The sequence below is a fragment of the Rissa tridactyla genome, chromosome 3, assembly GCF_028500815.1.
Source record: "Rissa tridactyla isolate bRisTri1 chromosome 3, bRisTri1.patW.cur.20221130, whole genome shotgun sequence".
In the NCBI taxonomy this organism is placed as follows: Eukaryota; Metazoa; Chordata; class Aves; order Charadriiformes; family Laridae; genus Rissa; species Rissa tridactyla.
The window spans coordinates 73,097,887-73,119,645 of record NC_071468.1 but is presented as its reverse complement, the minus strand read 5'-3'; the positions used below and the strand labels follow the sequence as shown (position 1 = coordinate 73,119,645).

At 40.9% G+C, this 21,759-nt stretch overlaps 1 protein-coding gene across 1 annotated transcript; it reads right to left on the bottom strand.

The window, feature by feature from the left end:
- Positions 1–1,047: 1,047 nt before the first annotated feature.
- GPRC6A (G protein-coupled receptor class C group 6 member A) lies at positions 1,048–14,992 on the bottom strand. The gene is made up of 6 exons (XM_054195751.1): positions 14,799–14,992; positions 12,866–13,169; positions 10,146–10,973; positions 7,052–7,264; positions 5,424–5,547; positions 1,048–4,021 (listed from the first exon to the last, which is right to left on the bottom strand). The coding sequence occupies exons 1-6, from the start codon at positions 14,990–14,992 to the stop codon at positions 2,901–2,903; spliced, it is 2,784 nt and encodes a 927-aa protein (XP_054051726.1). The 3' UTR covers positions 1,048–2,900.
- Between the last annotated feature and the right edge of the window lie 6,767 nt (positions 14,993–21,759).

Here is a 21,759-nt window from a genome sequence, read left to right as displayed (position 1 = left end):
TTAAATAGCGGTTACATCCAGAACAGCCTCCTGTTGAGCTCCACAAATGAGATTTTCATGCTTGACTTCTCTGTGGACAGCAGAGTACTTGGGAACATTTGTACTCTCTGTGGCTCTCAGAGATGGAAAATGTGCAGGTGGGCACATACGGAGGTTAGCATTTTGAGAAGTAGGGATCTTTCCAAAGTAAGTGAGCAGGGTGGGCTCTAACCCCTTCGTGCCCGCATGGTCTGACCTACAGGTTGTGGCTCCAGGGTGGTCATGATGAGACTTCTCTGTGCCTCAGGAAGGTGATTCCTGTTCTGTGCTCCAAGGATGGAAATCTGTTTCAGGCTCATTAATGTCCCTGTGCCTGGTAACAGGAATAGTTAGATTGCTGGAATACTTACTGTTCTGGGCAGGGCAATGTGCACAAATGCTCCCTCTAGCATCATGAACCCCGATTTTCAGCTTTTTTTGTCTTCTGCATAGGGTAGGACAATCCCTTTATGTTCTACCTACTTCTTGCAGACAAGGCATTTAAAACCAGATGTCTCACAGCTTGGTACAGCATCGCTTTTTTCTGCCAGGTCTGCCTAGGAAATCTGTTACATCCTCTCAGCTCCACCATTGACTGTGCTTTACGCAGAAGACCTGAGTAGCTGGAGAGGCAGATGTAGCACGTAGGACTCCTTTGAAATTCTGCCATGTGTGATGTCTGTTCTTAAAGATACTTCCGTAGAGACCTTCACAATGCTGTCACCATGTCCTGTTCCTCAAGACACTTTCCCCATTGTCCTGTAGGGAGGAATGCCCTACCATACTTAGCTTTCAACCTAAAGGGGGTTTGTAAGAAGCAGCTTAAGATCTACTGGGTGGAAATGCTGCACAGGTGTGTGCATTGCTGCTCTTCATGGCCAAACCAAAGTTCATGGGGAAAGGTAAGGAAATTAAGTAAGCAAACTCAGTTTTAAATAACTATATGGCTTTAATCATCCCTTTTCCTTATATCTTCAAGACATGACATGCTCAACACTTTTGAAAACAGCAAATAGAGGTACAACGTTCGAGTCAAATTGATTTTTCTAACCAGCTGAGTGCTGGCAGTCACTGTGCAATGGAAGCTTTGCTTCTCTCTTTTGCAGAGACACTTCTTGCTGCATTGACAGCCAACCTGCAGGACTTTTAACCTTATCATACATAACGTCATATTCAGAACAGTATTCACAACAACTGATATATGAAGAGCATTCATCATATAAATACACGTGCGTAAACCTTCATTCTTCTGATCAGCTATAGAACTTATGTAATTACTCAAATATGTATATAAATTGCACCCTTGCCATTCAAATTACTTTACAAATGTCTCATAGGTATGTATTACATATATGGCCTACATGTCACAATGATTTCATTTCCTGCTTCCATTGTTGAAACGTGATTTATAGGTATTTTTAACAAAATATGAGTAGAAAAATCATATGGCTATGGGTTAGAACATATAAATAGAAATGATAGAAAAATAGATATAGTGTACATAACAATAACACAATATGTCTGTGTAACACCAAATTTACTAAAATTTATTTTGGCCTGCCACAACATCCAGTTATTCCAGTTCTAAATAGAAGCATGGACAAAACTCAAGGAATTTAGCATAACTTGACAGTAACATGGCACAGAAATTAAAATAGCAATGTTTCTATGGTCTGGGCTGCGGGCTTTAGGAACACAGAAAAGTATTCGTCACAGTCCTGGCCTGACAGCACAGCTCTGCTGTTTGGAGCTTGAAAACGTTCTGTGGTACCATTGTCCCAAAAGAAAAATTCCTCCTTCTCTGAACGTGCCTTTTGCCTCTAGTATGGAAGGCACGGCATAGCTACGTTCACGGGGCTACAGAGCAGAGACCCATCCAGTGCAGCTCATACAGGTTCATTCTGCTGTTACTTCTGCCTACCAGAATGGTGCATTGTCACTTTCTTGTTGAAAATCAGATTTTTTTAAATATGTATCAAAAAAGCGAAAATTCCCAGGATGCGCTCATGCTGATCACGGTCATATTATTTATGCGAATGAGAGGAACCAATTAGTGTGTAAGTTTTGACATTACACATTGACATTACACCCTCAAGTAAGAGAATTGGAGGAGATGCGTGAGGTGAATCACTGTATTTCCTCTGAGTATGGAAAAAAAGTAGCTGACCATATGTATAACTACAGAGCTCCAGAGAAATTATTTAATTTTTATACAGGCTTGACTCGAGTTCATTATTGTCCTGGTAATTACAAGGAACTTTAAAAGTTACTGCAGCACTTGTCTGGAATAAGGTGTGCAATTCTGGGGGAAGAAAGAAAAAAAGGATTCACTGATACCAGGTGAAAAGGGTTGGATGTTCAGGAGAATGGAAAGCCTATCTTAAAAGTGGAGACTAAAGGACTCAGCTTGTTTATCCTAGCAAACAAAGGCTGGGAGAGGGTTCTGTTTGATCTGTAAAACAGATCCTGGCGAGAAGAGGAGCTCCTTAAACAATTGGGCATCAAAGAGGCAAAAAAAAAGTGGGGCAAACCCATATATTCCCACTTACATATCTGCAAGAAATAATAATTTCCTGGTGTTTCTGCCACACCCGGGGCAGTGAGATTGCGGAAGAGGTTCCCACGGGTCTACGTGAGCGGGGCAGGGAAGGGAGGGAGCTGCTGAAGGGGACCACACCTCATGGTGCCCTCAGGAGCAGGGGCTGGGCCCTGTGAGCAAGGAGAGCCTTGCAGATCTGGTAATGGATAACTGCTTAAGTACCAGAGGAGAAGGCATTTCATGTGGCCTGCTCTCTTTGGGGATGCCGAAAAGGAAAGAGACCTGAAAGAGAAATGGCTCCCTAATATGGCTTTTCATCTTCTAGGACTTTAATGCTGGCCAGTCATATGCTGGAGAGTCTTTTCCTGGCCATAGTCCTTGCAGTATTTTTAGGAAGAACTTTGCCTTTTGTTAGTCTCTGCCCCGGCACTTGGAAATGGCAGTTTCCATTCACAGAGTTTTTCTCAGATTTACACGAGTCTGAGACAGTGGCTCGGGAGCTGGAAGACTTTGAATCCAAAGAAATCTGACTAACAGCAACGCTGCCTGCGCTCTTGGAGGAATATGTGGAAATCATTTTGAGAAAGGCAGATTTTGTGTTTGTTTCTTGCTTGTAAATGATGATGTAGCACTTTGGAAGGAAAGTGCAGCAGAGGATTCCATAATTGGATATTAAAACAACGATGATTTCCACTGCTGGCAGGTATTTGCCAAATGTAGTTGCATAGACAGGGATAAATACAATCCACGCTATAAAGTAAATCAGCATGCCGAAGGTGATGAATTTAGCTTCGTTGTAGTTCTCTGGTAACTTCCTACCTTTAAAGGCAAATATGAAGCAAATGAAGGCTAGGGCAGCGATGTAGCCCAGCATAATCCCAAAAGCCACAATAGAGCCCTCATTGCACTCCAGAATTATTGCCCTTGGGATTGAGAAATTCTGCTTTACAAAAGGTGTCCTAAATATTAGCCAGAAGGTGCAAATTATAACTTGAATTCCAGTGCAGGTGACCACAGTGGGAACAGGTTTATACACGCATTTCAGGAAATTCTGCAGTTTGGGGTCAAAGCTGAAGGCTAGTAAAATTTTTAGTGACTTTATTAAAATACATGAAATGCAGAGTGCAAAACTTACGCCGAAGAGGGCTTGCCTAGTTTTACACTTGAATTCTGTGGGTTCATCTATGAAGAAGACGGTGCTTAAAAAAATCAAGAAGTGGCTGAAGAGGATAATATAGCAGACAGTTAGACCTCCGGATGCCTTTACGACTGGTGTGTTCAAGTTTTTAGTAAATATTACACTAATTGACAAAATCAACACAACCCCAAAAGCGGACAGGAGGAGGAGGAAAATAGCAAACCAGTCACTCCAGGCGAGGAAATGGATTGTCTTTCTGTAGCATGTGGTACTGTTGATGGGAGCCCAGTAGGTTTTGTTGTTACACCGGTAGCAGTAATCCATATCTGAAAGCAGAAAACAAGGAAGATAGCTTGGAAACCTGGAGTAAATAAACCGCGGAGTGGATTATCGAGGCTTGAGATACAAGAGGAATGTGGGAAGGGATGCTAAGGGGAGCAGAAGGGACTGAGGATTGCTTCCCACTATTGCTGCCGCCGTCCAGGCGGAGGAGCTGCGGGGCTGCGGTGGCAGAGGTGGCTGCGGTGGCGGCGGCACAGCGGTGGCAGTGGCGGAAGGAGCAAAGGATGAGTACCTGCCAGCTGGGAGCAGGGGTTGCCAGCAGCCAGGAGCAGGGAGGGGACAGGGAGCATGAGCAGGGTCCTACGACTGCCTTGGTCTTCACGGAGTGCTGATAAATGAGCAAAGCTCAGGACAGGCAAACTTTAACTGAAACCTGAACGATGACTTGAGATTAAACCAATTATCTTACAGAAACTGGAACTGCATTTCTTTCTTTTACCTATTTCGATCAGAAAAAAAGCACCTAACTTTCTCTTTACAAACAGCTTTTGGAATACAACAGTGAGAATAAACATTGCTTTAGATTATGCTTTGAAAGGTTACTTTTGCTGTAAAACTCCTATTCTCTGATATGGAGAAATTTCACAATTATTTAAATTAAAAAGACAGAATTTAATTTCCTTCTGCTCTCAGGATATTAAAAGTACACTGTGTCTCAAATTTCTTAATTCCATCTTCTCCATATTTAATTTTCCCCTTTAAAAAACCCCTCTCAAACCTATAAATGATGCAGTATGCATCAGATTTGATACCAGAAAATATTACTGTACATCTATATCAAACTTCGCAGTGCTCCCCAGTAAGACAAAAAATATGCTGGTAAGCAAAATACAAAACCCTTGAACTTCACAGACTCACAGAATGGTTTGAGTTGGAAGTGACCTTCAAAGATCATCTAGTTCCAACCCCCCTGCCATGGGCAGGGACACCTCCCACTAGACCAGGCTGCTCAAAGCCCCATCCAGCCTGGCCTTGAACACTGCCAGGGATGGGGCAGCCACAACTTCTCTGGGCAACCTGTTCCAGTGCCTCACCACCCTCACAGTAAAAAAATTCTTCCTTATTGGACTGTGTGTACTGCAGAAAGACAGGAAAGGAAGGCTACTTTAATGAGAGTCAGTCTCACTGATAAATCAGACAGACTTTCCATCCTGACAAAGAATAATGCTAGTCACATGGAAAATCTAATTGCTTTACGTTTGGTCTTCTAAAAAGCGTTTCAACCAAGTTTTATAGGCCAAACACTCATATGTGGGAAACTGAGCATAAACAAATATTTTAATCCCATTCCAAAATTATATCCAAGGTTGCCGAGGCACATTATATCCAAACAAAACAATTGTATTGCTGTCTAAATAAACCTTTATTTGGATCACAGTTCCTTACCTGTTTGATTGCTGTAATGGTTTTCTGGGCAGTGAACACACTCGTAACAGCATGTGTGGGGACTTTCTGTAACCTTTTTCATCTGCCCTGGCCTGCAGTGCTGGGAGCAAGTTGACTGAACCTTCTGCAGTGTACAGAGAACAAAAAAAAAAAAAAACAGCTCAGGCCCAATTAATTACCGAGAGCCATTAAAATAAACCTCCAGTCACTCTGCAATTTGCACTTTCTTTTTGTACCTAACATATTTTAAGGGAATCTGAAAATAATGTTGAAAAAAGGCATTGTAGGCTCCGTGTTTCTTGTATTTTCTCCACACATTCAACAAGTATCAGGACGGGGCGTTATCCACCTGATAATTTTAATTTTTGGCCCTGAATGCCAATCAGTGGAACTGTCTGTACGTTTAAGCGTGAGATCAAAGCGCCCCATACAGCTTTGAAAGTGGGATTTAGACTGCTGAGGATCAGCTCCAAAGAAAGCCTAGAAGCATCTGACAGGGGATTCGAGCAGGCTGCTTCACAGATGGGATCCTGAAATCAGCTCAGCTGCTCTAAGCCCGGAGGAGACACCTCAGCTTGGGGGAGATACTTCAGCTCCATTGGGACACCTTGTTGGGTGCTCTGCACTGTGGCTCCAGTGTTCCTGACCCTTGGCAGCTCATCCCTGAAGCGTGAAGCACCACTCTGGGGAAGGGCGATCGGGGCCTTCTCTTGAGGTCTGAGTTCAGGTCCCCTTTCCAAAGACAATTTTTTGTAAAATGGAGAAGCAGTCCTGAGGGGCTTGGCTATTTCTTTTCCCTCCAGGATGGTGGGGAAACTCCCCTCACAAGGAGGTGGAGTTATTTCCTTGCCATCCTGGGCAGCGCCCAAGGGGTGGGATTTGAGGTTTTCTTCCGCCCTCAGCCTTTTCTGTCAGCTGAGTCCACATGCTGAGACTCAAATTCAGCCCACCTAGGGAGCAGCCTCTCCCTGTCTCGTTAGTGGTGAATACTTTGCAGTACAGAGCTGCACGAGGAACCAAGAGCTCCAGCCATTCACAGGCAACAGATTACCCAGCTGGAACTAGCCCAGGCCACCCACTAGTCCACCAGTGGCACCCCCAGTGCCAGGGGTCCAGGTGGTGCCACCTACCTCAGACTCCACAACAGACTGTAGTTGTGCTGACCTCAGCTCTAACAGGAGCAAATAATCAACACTTTTTTCTTTCTTTTTTTTAAGCAGTAAAGTCAACAGATATGAGTCTTCATGTACAAAATAAATGGTGGTGTTACAGAAGAGAGGGAGCTTTTATACATGGTCATTTTTTATTTTAAAACCCCTTTTCAAGATTCTGGAATAGCATCCTTAGGATAGACGTAACTTCTGATTTGCTCATCTTAGGAAACTTTATAGGAGCATTCTGGAGAAATAACTCAATTTCAAATCACTGAGCCTGCTTACAGGCTAACGTGCTTCTCTGGGTGCTTGAAGGTGGTCAGATAAACCCAGAGAGGACTCTGCTCTAAAAGGAGAACATGAAACCGCAAGAGAGATTTCTATCTATCTGACACGTTTCAGTTGCAAATGCTGGAGGAAGAAGAAAACATATGAAGCAAATTTCACATGTTATGTCAACAAATTAAAAGTTACCTTTAAATCCAGAAATTCTTTTTTTTTCTCTTCATCCTCAAAGATGAAGTCACCTTTCTCTGGGTCATATTCTGCCATAGTGGTGATTTCCATGTGGCCATCAATTTCTTTCCAAAGAAGTACATCGTAACTGGTGCTCATATCTCCATTGGGGTCAAACTTGATTTCTTTACCATCATCAATGACTGTAACTTTTTTAAGTTCTTCAAGCAGCTGAACATAAGTATAAGGAACAATAACATACATCAGTATCATGTCGGTGTGATAAATTCAATAGTTTAACAGCTGTATGATAATATCAAGTTAAAAAGAAATACTGCTTTTTAGGAGTAAAAGAAATCTTAATATTAAAAGTATCTTTATAACTGTTTAATTTCACATCCTACACAGAATTACATTATTCAGACAATCCTGTTGACCATAAAAATCTATTAATAAGAAAAATCATAATTTCTTAACTCCTTAACGTAATTTTCTTAACAATGTGTACAAATACTCATGTCAATATTTTTTTCCAGCCTTGGAAATTTTGGTACAATCATGGGAAAGGAAAAGATTTTTTGCTTGCAAGAAATAATGGCATTTTGGAACTCTCTTGTAACTTTTGGAACCTCTTGTTCTTTACAAGCATGAATGATGATGCTGTTGTTACTTTACTGTCACAATCTGGGCAGCTTTTGCTTTCAAAGTAACCTCCCCCAACATGCCTGGAATTATCTACTCTAACGTTGTTCTCAGCTTAGGCTCTGACTGATACTGTGTGTTGCAAGGTGAGACTCAGAACTGTTAAATGAACAGTATGTGCTCATTTGCTCAAATGAAGTGGTCAGTGGCACAATGGCAATAAACAGCCAGGCCATATTTGATAGATCGTAGGAAATATCATAACAAGCATGCTTTGATAAGGCAGCTATCAACTTTCCTACCGCAAGCCATTCTGTTCAACAGGGCGAGATGTCTTGCTCCCTCGTCTCAAACTGCCAGATCAAAAAGTTCTGCATCGCTCTAGAAAAGGACAGTTTAAGGCACATATAACCCACTCTCAATTCATGGGGAAACCACAGAAGGACTTTCCTTAGTTACTGTGGTTCTTAGTTGAAGTAAAGGCTTTATCCCTTTGCAGGTCTAACAAATTTTGGCAACAGGGATCAGGTAACAAGAAAAAACCCCAAGGTTTTGGTGAATTTAAAAGCCCTTTGAAAAGCACACTCTTACAGGGATCCTTTTGTGATATTTGTAGCATTTAATGAACGTAATGACTTATTACTTCAAAAGGCTCTGGCATATATATGTGTGTATATAATACATATGGCGTATATAGAATGCAATTTTTTCATGTATAATGTGTCTTTTTTCTCAGACTTCATCATAAACTCTCGCTGCATCTCTACCAATTATGAAGAACCAAAGTATGCTTCTAACCAACATTTCATCTGATTTGGATATTGCAGTCTTGTGAGACCGAACAGGAATTTTTTTATTGTATATAACCAAGCTAGTCATTTAATCTTTCCCTTCTCCACTTTCCAATTTCTCTAACAATATGGGAACAACAGAGCTTTTGGAACACATCTTCAGCTTCAGACAGAAGGGGCTAATAATTATCAACATTTTGATTTAATTGATTGCTATTTTTGCAAAGGCTGTAACATGAATGCCTCTGTCGTTTCTCCGTATGTGGAGATGTGTCATACGGATTAGTTGCCCCCTAAGCTTTACGTATATATATCAATTTCTGGAGGGTTTAAATTCAGTGTTGAGGAAAAGTATTGTGAAAACAGCACAGGGGGAATAACTATCTCTTCTGGCTTTCTTCACGAGTTCTTAGCCTCTTAATGGGACTTTTAATTAGGGTCATTTGGGATTTAATTCAGCAATGATGTAAATGCAGCTCCATAAAGTTGCAGTAGAGCAGTCCTGAATTTTTCTCATTTGCATTAACAAATGCATGTATGAGTTTGATTGTTATTGGGTTTTTTTTTTCAAATCCCCTATCTTGGTTTGACCTGCCCTGACCTAGCATAAGGGGTCAGAGCAAGTCAGAGTGCTTCAGTGGTTGTTTGACTTTTAAATGAACTTTGTTTAATCCTCTGAGTAAAAGTGTGTAAAAGTGAATACTCCTGAGCAGATTCCTGGGTAAAAGGTCAGGTCAGGTTTACTTGTGTGATTTTTCCTCTTCTTTTCCCACCCAATATAGTTTGATAACAAGTACCTCACCCATCTTAAAGATTGTGTCTAATTTTCCTACCAGTCACTTGAGTATAAATCAAGATCAGAGAGAGGAACGGTCTGTTGCATTTTCACTTTCAAGTAAAGATTCATTATAGAGGAAAATACCTGAATTCACACAAAACAGAGACAATGGTGAGAGAGAGAGAAGAAAATTAAAACTCTTTGGTGAATGCTCCTATCCTGCAATTTCCCCATCTCTCAAGAGCGCTCATTGCTGTGTATTATGGTGATTTGCAGCAATAGGACCAACCACTAGTAGCTGAATAGCTGATAAGTCAACTGCCAATTGACTATACATTTTGTTCTATCCCACATGAGAAGCTAACAAGACGTTCCAGCAAGGAGCCTACAGGCTGGAGCCTTCATCCAAGCTGGAGTCTAGTCTATGTGCTCTTTGAAGGTGATGGGGGAAGTGTTAGGGTAGCTAATGAAGCTCAGCAGCTAAAGGTCCCTTCTGCACCTGTGGAGCCATGTGTTTACAGCCATTGCTATTGTACCCCTGAAGGAGGAGATGGTGGGTATGCAGTTAACTCACGATCAGCTAGCTATCTATGCGTGAAATGCAATAATCATTCTATATCTACAGCAGAACATAGCCATGGCTTAGCACCAGGAGCTTCTGTGTCTACATGAGCCAAAAAAAAAAGGGGCAGTAAAACTGGATTCTGGTTCTCAGCACTGCAATGGTTAGGTACTGCTGCTCTAGCACATAGTCTGTGATTTCAGTTGGTGAAGAAAGGCAGGAACAGGAGTAAAAAGTCATTTAGTAAAAGGACCAAGCTGGTAAATCCAGGAATGTGGGAGGAAAAATAAGGTGAAAGTTTTGCAGAGAGAATGAGAAGTGAAAGAATTAACATCATACCTCCCAGGGAGTGAAGGCAGAGGGATCCTTGCAGTTTCTGTCTTTGCATTGCCCTTTAATGGCATGAGCAATGGCATAGACTGCAAGTATGGTATTACGGATAAATCCTGGTTCAATGTTAGCATTCAAAAAATCATCTCTCCAGATCAGATGATTATTTTCAACATTTTGCAATAGATCATCCTGGGACTGGTTTGCAATGCACATTTGAAAATCGTGGTACTCCAAGTGTGCACAGACTGACAAAAGCATAATATATTCCTGTAAAAACTTGTTGTTGTCAGTGCGCTTTTCATGAAGCTTTCTCAGAAAATCTTGGAATGTGGAGATATCTCCGCTTTTAAATCCAAATCCCACAATTGTCCCCAGCTGTCTGATATTGGGAATTGTACTGATTTTGACTGCAGCCGCCCAATTATCACTTGCAATCCAAATTTTATTTACATTCCTCTCAGTTGCCTTCTTAAATAGTTTGAGCACATGGAATTGTCTCATAAAGACAACAATAACATTTACTCGGGTTTCCTTGACAATCTTCTCAATTGCACGATCAACTTTGGCGTGAAAGGTGTTGTCAGAGAGATAGGCAGGCAGCATTTCTTTAAAAGCTATGCAAACATTGTTTGCCATGGCCTGGACCCCAAAGCTCTCCAGAGCGAACCTCCCATTGTCATCATCAGTGGCTATTACTCCAATCCAGTTCCACCCAGACTCACAGATCAAGTGGGTCATTGCTCTTGTCTGATGGAAATCACTGGGGATAGTCCTGAAGAAAGAAGGAAACCGGATTTTGTCACTGAGGATTTCAGCTGATGACGCAGGACTGACCTAGGAAGAGCGAACAATTCAGTTATGGAAGCGATCTCCTCCAAAGGACACCAAGAGATCCAAAGCTGCCATGATTGCTCTTTCATCCAGCCTGACCCAGGGCTCCCTCCTCCTGTGAGTGAACATCAGCAAGGTGCAGCCAAATGGGGCAGGTTCCCTCACCCTGCTATTCGGATGCAGACTCATGCCCAGGACCGGTTCTGCTATTTTCATCCTCATACCATAATTACTTCAGTGAAGGCAGAGAATAAAACCTTTCAAAATGGTTATGACAGTTATGCTGGTATAAGATTCTTGGTCTACTCTGTTCAGATACCATCAACATGCCATTCAAAACAATATTTAAAACATTGGAAGCATTAAACATTGTTTGAGTCGTTATCCAAATTGCTAGTACCCTTACATTTTTCAGGATTTTTCTATCACTGAGTATATTAGTATCGTTCACCCACATACATATTTTCTCTGCAAGGTTTAATTACTATATTTTTAAAGGACCATTAAGTCTGTTAGGAGAACCTCCTAGAAAAACAAACAGTAACCAATGCTACAGAATGCTATAATTCTTTCATATAAAAGATTTATTACCCTTTCCTTGTGACTATAGCTAGAAAAACATAAAGGGAACATTGTCATTTAAATCTCTCTAGTTTTAATCCTTTTCTATTTGTTTGTAGGAGCTTTTTTTCCCTACACTTACATTTCCTACATTGCTTGACAGTTCTTAAAAAATAAATCTAAGCTTTCCAAAATGAGAGTCACTTGTCCGGAGGGGCTACCAAATCTCACCGATGTCAGAAGATTGCAGACGCTATTGAAGAGAAAAATTTGCTGGGTCACCTTTTCCATTTCTACGTTCCAATGCAGATTTGTTTAATTATGTTCAAGTGTGGCATTTTAATTTTCATACTTACTATAGCTTCTGTGGTGGAGCTGGAAGTCATAATTACTTCCTACTGTTGCGGAGGAGAAGACTCAGTTAGAAGTTTCGATTAGTTCAGATTTTATGTCTTTTCGACATTTTTGGTTACTATGTTGCTTTGCAGTGAAGTAGTGAAGTGAATTTATGTCAAATTGCTAAACCCAATGTGCAACACAGGGTGGTGGGGAAGCAGATTTCCTTTTTTTCAATTGGTCCTGGTCTTGACCCCAGCTCTTTTAAAATGATGAAAGTAGAAATGGAAGCACTGGCCTAAGTGCAAGTGTGGGACTGTACTAGTCCTAGAGGGGTCAGAAATAGAGAAGGATGCTTTGGGAAGGACCAGTGCGGATCTAGAGAGTTGTATTCCCTCTTTTCTACAACTGCTTGAAGAATGGCACAGTAAAACTGTGTTTTAGAGCAACATTCCTCACTTCCCTCCCCACAGTTACAACAGACTCCAACATCTAATCTCTCCCAGGCAGGAGAGATTTTCCAAATTTCTGGCCAAATTCGATTTTGTCTTTTTTTAAATTTTTTTTTTCCACTTTGAAATTGAGTATTCACCACCATATTGACCACCAGCCAGACTTAAACATGGCAGGTGTAACTTTGTTGCCTGAACAAAGTCCTCGAGAGTCACCCCAGGTACACTGGAGTAACTGGCACAGCCATGCAGGACTGACTACTGGCGCCACCAGGCTGACAAGAGCCCGGCATCATCCTGAAATAGCACTTAGATGCATGTGCCTCAGGCATATAAACTAGCCCTTACTGCCTTTGTTTTGGCAAGTGAATCAAGCCTTACGTTGGGAATTGAATCCCACCCCTCCTCATGTTCTTCGATTGAGACAAATCCTGCTCTGTAGCAAGCGTGTGGCTTTTGCAATCCCTGTGATCAGAGCTGCACCTTTAACCTAACCGCGGTAGATTTGACCCACTGTCCAAAATGACATAATTCCCTCAAACCTACCTGCGGGATTAGTTGCAAAGCCAACAGCCTTGAAACTGCCATCGACACCTCCGAGTAGCTGGCTCCAACGACTGCCTTGATTCTCGGGATGTAGTCTGAGTAGTTACACCTGAACTCTACAACATCCTCAGAAGAATTGAATTTGGACAGAAACCTCAGAGCAGACGCCATGGCTTTTGTAACTTCTGCACACGTGTCATAGATCTCGTAGCCCAGAGTAACTCCAGACAACAGCGTTGAATTGTTGATTGTTTCAATAGCGTGTATCATTGCAAGCGTCTGAAGAAAAATTTGAATTTCAAAGCTGTCAGGAAACACAGAAACTTTACTTTAGAAAAACATTGCAGGGAACAAGGCCAAAGCAAAGTCTGTTTTGAGCATATCCCTTAGGACTTGACAACTACTGAAAAGAAATGATGCATAGCATATTTTGTGTGATTTGCTTGGGTTTTAATGTACAAAAGATTAGAAAACGCACATTTTTGCCTCACCTAAGTCGGAGACTAAGCAAAATAAACACAAAATTTAAATTACACCCAAATAAAAATGATTTTCTGAAAAAACAGGTACTCAACCCCAAATTTTCGTGGCACATGAAAAATTGAAAGTGGTACATTCAGGAAGCATCTGTCAAAGTCAGTGGGGCTGTTTCAGTTAACTCCATCTGTCCAGTAAGCATTTTCAAAATGTATTTACTTTCACCAAAAGCATTGAAACAGAGGAAAGAAAGAACTAAATATTTCAGAATAGAAGAAAACATTTCAGGGGTTGAGGTCTTCTAGTGGTTGCATCGACGTTCCTAAAACACTCTCTAGACCTGATGAAGTCAGGTCTAGACTTAGTACAGCTATTCCCCTTATCTCCAGTGGATGTCATATCAGATGTTTAATCAGAACTGTGCTTGCACAAAATGTCTGCAATTCAACCTCCTCTCAGGCAAGCTTCTCTAAAGTTTACAAATCTTGCAAACTAAATTAAATTTCAAATGGGCTACTAAATTTTCTACTCCGTAGAAAAAGAATGGAAGACCAACAAAATTATCAACTTCATCATCATTTTGAAATAAATCCAGATGGATACCTTCATGTCCGGCTAATTATTAGGTTCAGATGTGGGATTAAGTTGCATGTAAAAGTCAAATAAAATTTGAGGATTTACACCTGTATTAAAATTAAAGAAAATGCATATTTGGAATTCCTGGGCTTAGGAAAGCTTTATTATATACTTAAAATGAAGTTCTCCACCAGGTTTCCTTTGCATTCTTTCCAGAAAATTGGATGTTTCAAGCACAGGAGGATTTGGAGCCAACAAAATAAATATTCTCATACACACTCTGAAGCTGAATGCATACATTACATGGTGCTTATATATAGTTTCTCCTATAACATAATGCCACAATTATAACACAAAGTGTAATAATTACAGTAATTATAACAATAATTACAATCTAATCAGCAAGGTACTATCATAGATTACAACTGAGCTGCCCTGTGAGGCGGGGGTCGTACTTTAATATGTGCTTGGGTAAAATGGAACAGTCTGCCTGTCTTCAAATCACGTAGGTGCAACTTCATAATAAATCATGAACAACTGCACAGCAGAGTACTTCAGATATATAGCAACAAATTAGCATTTATATGGAAATTAAATGATTGTTCGGCACAAACCTCCAAGGGTATTTGATTATGATATGAAGACTGAAATAGGATCAAATGCTCATTCCCTTCCTCAGGCAGCCACAGAATTTTTACTGTAACTTTGCCATATTTTATCATCCTGTGTTAATTTACTTGCAATTTATGTGATGCCAAAAGTCTTTTTAAAGACTACGAAATGCAAGAGAAATAGATTTTGTTGATCTTAATATAAGAAGTACATGCCCGGAGTCAGTGATCTCTTCTTTGCTATAGATGTATTTTCCAGTATTACTCACCCAGCGCAATTCTGAATTACCGGCTTGATGGGATATTCTTCTGGACGCAGCATTTCGCTATGAACTGCAAACAGGCCTCCAATAACAATGTCCCCCGGAGAACTGGCACCCACGAAGTCGTCAGTATTCTGGCAAGAGAAAGCGATATCAGTGCTGATCACAAAGCAGGGGATCAAAAAGGTAACGAATGCCATGTTTCCGTTTCACTTGCTCACTACCAGCTTTAAGTCAATTAAGCGAGCGGCAGGGCCAACCAGGGCTCCTATGTCATCTGTAAACAGCAGCAAAGGAAAAGGGCTGTGCTCAGAAGTCAGTCACACCTCACAAGGTGCTCGTGTTTGCTTCACTGGCTGAGGTTTATTTTGCTGAAGGTCCCACAGCAACGCTGTCACATAAAACATGAGGGTGCAGGGGTGTGAGAAGGAAAAGGGAGGGAGAAAGATGAAGGCGTTTCAAAGGGAATGTTGGACATAAAATCTGTTCTGCCGTGTTCAAAGTTTATTATACCTTATCTGAAACACATGGCAAATATTTTGGTATAAATCTGGGCTTGGCTTGAATACCTTCCAACTGCATGCAGGGTGAGAAGAGGCAATCATGTAATATGGTGGTGATACTGCTGCAACCATATTTTAAGGGTCTGGTCCAAAGAGTATTGAAAACTGACCCCCTTCTCACAAGGTGCTTTAGATCAGACCGTGGCCCAAAAAACCCACGGCAAAACTATCAAAAGACTGCTTTTCTCTCAACTCTTTTCTTTTAATTTTTAAAATATTTGTGTAAAAGTAGTTTGGATGAGCTAATATTCATGATTCTGATGCACAACAGGATCAGGTTCTGTATTTACCAGCCAGGCTACCTTTACTAAACACAGAACAGTGGGAAAACATCCTAGTTTTTTGACAGGAGGGAAGCATGCTCTCTCCTGCCTCTGACTGAGGACAGCAGCACATGAGCTCCTGTGCTGTGGGAGGACCGGGAAGTAGCTGTTCTCAGTGCCATCATTCCCCTTGGATTCGCAGGAATCGGATGCTGCGCCAGAAGGGAGCTGGGGGAAAAGAAAAGCAGCGTCTGGACTCTCAGCTTTCATAAACTCCAACCGTAAACACCAAAGTGAACCTCTTTAGAACAGAAACATGCCTGGTGCTACTAAATGATACCAATTTACGTAAGAGAGACAAATTTGACAATAATCCCTTTCTGTTCTTGACATTGGCTTGTTTCTCTATTTTCTTATAATGGCTTCTTCAGATTTTGCTTCTTTTGGTAGTATGCCAAAAGATTCTCAGAGGAATGGGGTCAGTCATAGTGTTTATTGTCTATGATTGTACTATAAAAAAGGCTGGGTTTTACACAGAAAATTTGAATCAAGGCTTGTTTTCTGGCAAGCAAAAAGAGAAATGGGATGTCTGTTACATATTCTTTCTGATAAGCATAATGCGTACCATATAAATTATTTGAATTATTATATTTTACTCTTTTTCTCACTAGTCTCTTCGTAGTTAGAGTATCCATTTACAACAGAGATATTTCTTGCAAATGCAAATGTAACAGACATATTACTTGCAAATGCAAATATTAATTCCCAATTAAGTCACCCTTCAGCCTCTTCATTGTTATAATATAACAGCTTGTTTTCTGTGTGGCATTCTCACATATAGCAAACAGCTGCCTGCACTTTCGCTAATGTATCTGGTCACATGCATTTATGGGCAGATGATGACACCAGTTTATTCTGCTTCTGTATTGATTTGCAAAAATTCCTGTTATTCCAAAGGCTTTCCTCTTGACTTACAGCAGCGTTAAGGGTAGTCAGACTCTGGCCCTGAGTTATGAGACATTCAATTGCAGATATTCATGTACTCATTTCTTTCCATCCAGGTACTGTACCCTAAAGCCTGGCTCTGTATACTCTGGTGATTCCTTTTTCCTGATGTTGCATGCAACTTTGTGTGCAAACATTGTGTATACTTTATGTAGTTAAAGCGTAAGGTTGGAGCTAGACAAGCCACAAGAAATATTCACCCATATGCCTCTAATACAAAATGTAAATTTTAAGGACCCAACACCAAGTACTGCATTAAGGATTCAATGAAAATACAGTACTGATAATTTGAAACTTCAAATTTTGTTATAGTTTATGATTAGAAGCAGAAAAGAAACTTTACTCTGGCCAGTCTCTGAAAAGTTATTGATTTCTATAGAAGAGGATTTTACCCACAAACAAAAATCCTTACTTGGTCACTTTGGAAAGTGGAAGTTGGCAAAATAAACACCACATATAAATGGTGCATAATTTCGTGTTATTTATAAAAACACCACGACATGAGGTGTGCTTCAAATTCAAGTATATTGAGTTTACATCACAGTGTAGAGTATTTTCACAGTGAAGGGTTTTTATTGTTGTTGTTTGTTTTCAAGACCTATATCTTATAATTACTGCTAGTGACGAGAAGTACTTAGAAGCATTACTGAGATAGCTCAGCCTCACCTAGTACTGCAGAATTAACTGTTTGCAAATACCCTTTTTCATTGACACTTAAGTACCAACAGAAATAAGCGTACAGTACAAAATATTCTTTCCTTAAAATTTAGTGACGTATTATTGTAACATCCCTAGACTTTCACATTTGTCTGCATTGGAGCATTTCCTGCATAGGAATCAAGCATAAGATCCAGGGGAATTCTTGACTCTAGAAAGTAGCATTTAATGGACTGTGAAAAGGCAGAAAACAGGACCTACCAAACCTGAGGCTACTCTGAGAGCCACAGATGAATTCTAAGAAGCTTTGGAGGATCTGGTGGGAGACAAAGATATGCTCTTAGTATCTCTGCAAGCCCCAAAGTTGCCTGCTGCCATGCCAAAATGACTGCTTCTTACACCTGGGCTTCAGCTTCCCTTTGAGAAGGATCAGAATAGGCGGGTTTTGGAAGACCTCCCTGTCAAGCTCAGCACTAATCCTGCAGGTGACTTCTTGTAAATTTAAAGTTAACAGATTTTTGGCAACAGTGCATTCCTATTGAAAGGATCAACAATCCAAAATGTGAAAGAGAAACCAGGGGGACTTGACTATGAGGCCGGCTGAGTGTACCCTCGGAGCAGTAAACAGATCACCTGCCTCTCCCATCTTTGTAGCCTCTAGACCTGGACAGGTTATGGCTTTTGTGCATAAGGAAGTCTTGCAACTGTCAGTAGCTTGGTCAGGCAAAGAGACTATATCTTGCAGGAAACAAACACCAGGATTTTGTCTGAACGTCTTTGTCCTAGCTGTTTTTCATGGACAAATTAGATTCCAACAGGAATACCTATTCTCTGAGGCCGATCCAGTCAGATGCTGTTAAAGGAGAAAGATATTTTTCATCACTTTCTAGTTTGAACTGCTTTTAATTGTGCTGTTTCCAAACCAACCTACAGCAGAGAGCTAAATCCTCTGCTAGGCATGTGCGAAAGTTAAAGAAAGAAAGAAGAAATTTGGATATTCTCACTGCTATTCAAAAGAGTAGGATAACCCCTCCTCACTCAGACAGGACCTATCTTGACACAAGGCAGACTGCCCTGTTTGGAGAACCCAGCAGCATTCAAATAAAACCGCATCATTTGCAGGGCAGCTGATGCTTGTGTAAGCTAAGAGTGACCACCCCTTCTTGGATTGTTCCTGGGGACGACAAGAGCCACAAAGAAAAGACAAGCCAGAATTTTGAACTGAGTGATTTGTTCCCAGTTCTGCCACTGATTTTTTGTGCATGACCTTCCCAACCATAGTCAGGCATTCACAGACAGGTTTCTGAAAGGCTCCATCGCTCTCTCAAATGAAGTAGTGCCAAATGCTTTGAAACTCTAGACTGTAAAACAGGGCAATATTGCCTCTCCATTCAGGTTGCAAACTCTTTAGAATAACCACTGTCCTTCACTTATGGTGACCTCACAGATTATGTAGGGCATTTTGATACAAGTAATAAGTAACATAACAACCAGGCAAGAGAAAACAAGGTAAACTAAGCAAAGACTCAGTATAAATCAGTGCTGCAATAAAGGAACGTACTTTGTATGAGGTGTCTATTTAAAAAGATATTACTTTTCACATAACTCTAATTGAGCCCAGCAATACTGTAAATGCTGTGGTTGTAGGAAGCCTTAACCCACCAGGGGGCTGTTTAGTAGAAATGCCTGTGTCTGCTGCCATCTCCCATCTACTTGAGAGCCAATACGGTATCCCATTGCTTTGGCCAGCAAGCCACCTCTGGGTTTGCCTTTGTTTTGGGGCAGTAATCAGAATGCTTGGAAGGCTCCCAGGTAGCCCAGCTGCTCCCTCATGGTCTTACTGAAGTCCAGAATAGCCGGTGCACGCCACAACCAAGGCTGAAAGGTCAGTTGAAGGCTGATATCGTGAAAAGAAAACCAGAGAGTTGAAGTGTGAAGCTTGGTATGTATTGACTATGAGCAGAATTTGGGAACACTTCAAAAACCAGAAATACCAAGAAAAAACATGTGTGGAACTGCTCTATAAAATCACGAAAAAAACCTGTGCAGTTGGAAGCAACCATTGTTTCCAGTAGGAAAGCCATTACAAATGAGTACGTTAACACCTTCCAGGCCAGTAAGAAGGAATTGTCCTTTGTGAAATCATTTTCTTTTCCATGCAATCAGTTTATGGAGCCATTTCCTTTCAATATGATAGACTACATTTATACTAATTAAGACAGTAAACAGTGTTGAGGTCAAAACATTAAGAGTAAATATTGGTTAGGATTGACAGCTTTCTAGACCAATAGAACCATTGTATTTAACCCAATGACTTTAGATTAATGAGTTTCTTTTAAGGAAATTTAAGCAATGGAGCAAAACCAAAAGAAGCAGGTATTGCATTACTTAATTTTAATTATCTTTTAAAAATTCTTCTATTTACTGGGACCCTACATAGCTTAATATTGAATATTGAAATTAAAGGATGGGAAGGAGAATCCCCTTTATTTTGATTTGTGGTCCGTTATTAAAAAAAAAAACAAACACTTTAAAATTAAAAACACATCAACAGTGAAATGGAATTTGGATGGAAGCCAAGTGGTCACATTAATTCCTGAGAGAAAAACTAACTCAATTTTCAAGTTCATTGGGTTTGTCCTCTAGAGCGTGTCAGCTGAGCTGCATGATGGGGAAGACGAGTCCTGTTTTTCTTTATCAGGTCACAATATTATAATGTGCCTCCTTATGTTCTCTGAAAGTTAAATTTTCCCCAGTGCAAATGGCCTCGTTGGAGTAATTCTGGTGGAAAACTGAGATGCTGGAATGTCTGCCCAGAGGAGGGCTGTGACAGTGCCTTCAGCCTCCTGCCTGGACTGTCAGGGCAGTCCTGGGCAGCACCACAGTAATTTCTGTTTCAGAAACTCTTTTAGTCAATAGTCAGTGTTGTGCATATTCAGTACACCTCTGCTCTTTAAGCTGCAGTAGAGCTATAAGAAATTAAAGCAGAGTTGTGAAGGGGGGTATACAACTAGTTTCTACTTTTTTTTTTTTAGTTCAGAGCAGAGGCGTTTGTTTCACTTAGTTTCTTTCACTGATATTTTAATATACTTAGATTAAATTTCAAGTCAAATACAATTTTGACATGAAAACTCGTGTATTTGACTTTTCTGCTGCTGAGGACAAATATTTTTAGCCATTCCAAAGTTGAATTTCTCTCTGCAAATTAACTGTTTTTTCAAAAAAAAATCTAGTAAGGCTGCTCCTGTCCCACCCAGCCAAGGAGACAGTCAGCTGCATAGGTTTTATGCAGGACAATTTTTCATAAAAGCCAACATGGTAGGTATGGCACAGTTGATTGAGACGCCAGCTTCAGAATTCTTCATCAGGTTTTATTTCTCTCCTTTGTTCCATCTCCTCCTCTCTTAATTGGAAAGCAAGAGAGCAAAAATGTGACTCAACTATTGACAATGTGAACAATTGGGCCCAGCCTGTAGCGAAAGGGCCACCCAGAAGGAAAGAAAATTTCTAGCTTACATGTTTCTGCCAATGACTGTTCACAATCCTATAGTGAGACCTTTGCTATATAAAGGAGGGGACTCAAATCTTTCTGCTCCCAGTGCCCTCTACTCACTGGAGTGTCATTCACGATGAGGGTTGGAGCATCTCTCCTATGAGGACAGGCTGAGAGAGTTGGGGTGGTTCAGCCTGAAGAAGATAAGGTTCTGGGAAGCCTTTATAGCGGCCTGCCAGTACTTAAAGGGGGACTACAGGGAAGATGGGGAGGGACTCTTTATGAGGGGTAATGTTTTTAAACTGAAAGAGAGGAGATACAGATTAGATATCGGGAAGAAATTCTTTACTGTGAGGGTGGTGAGGCACTGGAACAGGTTGCCCAGAGAAGTTGTGGCTGCCCCATCCCTGGCAGTGTTCAAGGCCAGGCTGGATGGGGCTTTGAGCAGCCTGGTCTAGCGGCAGGTGTCCCTGCCCATGGCAGAGGGGTTGGAACTAGACGATCTCTAAGGTCCCTTCCAACTCTAACCATTCTATGATTCTATGATTTGTTTGAGAAAACCCTTCTAGCCTGAGCATTAGGAACTGTCCTCAGAGAGTCAGTGTACTCAGAAATTCCCAGGCATGTATTGCCTAGTATATTTGGCACATTCTGAAAATGCCTATCTGCAAGAAAGTCAGGCTGGAGATCATCTCACATGAAAATCCTGGTGGCAAGCAGGTATGAAGTTGATGTCAAACCTCTCAGCATTATTAACACTGAACACACCTTAAAATAAAATTAAGTTTACAGGGATTTAAAAATATAAGGGGTTACAGTTTTTTGACATCTCCAAAGGAATTGACCATGGGGGATCTGAGGAAGTTAACTTTAGATGTAGGCTGTTAAAGGGACAGATAGATAACTAAATCCAAATAGCCATCTTGGTGACCTTGTGCTTATTCTCATTAAAGCACTTTTGCAAATAATACTTAGTGATTTTTTAA

Bases quoted from the DNA above. Each gene is read 5' to 3' on its own strand.
- GPRC6A (XM_054195751.1), bottom strand. From the start codon at position 14,992: ATGGCATTCGTTACCTTTTTGATCCCCTGCTTTGTGATCAGCACTGAT. The intron at 13,170-14,798 runs GTGAGTAATACT...GTTTCCTGACAG, and splicing joins GTAATTCAGAATTGCGCTGG to CTTTGAAATTCAAATTTTTC. The intron at 5,548-7,051 runs GTAACTTTTAAT...TGTACACTGCAG, and splicing joins AAGAATTTCTGGATTTAAAG to AAGGTTCAGTCAACTTGCTC.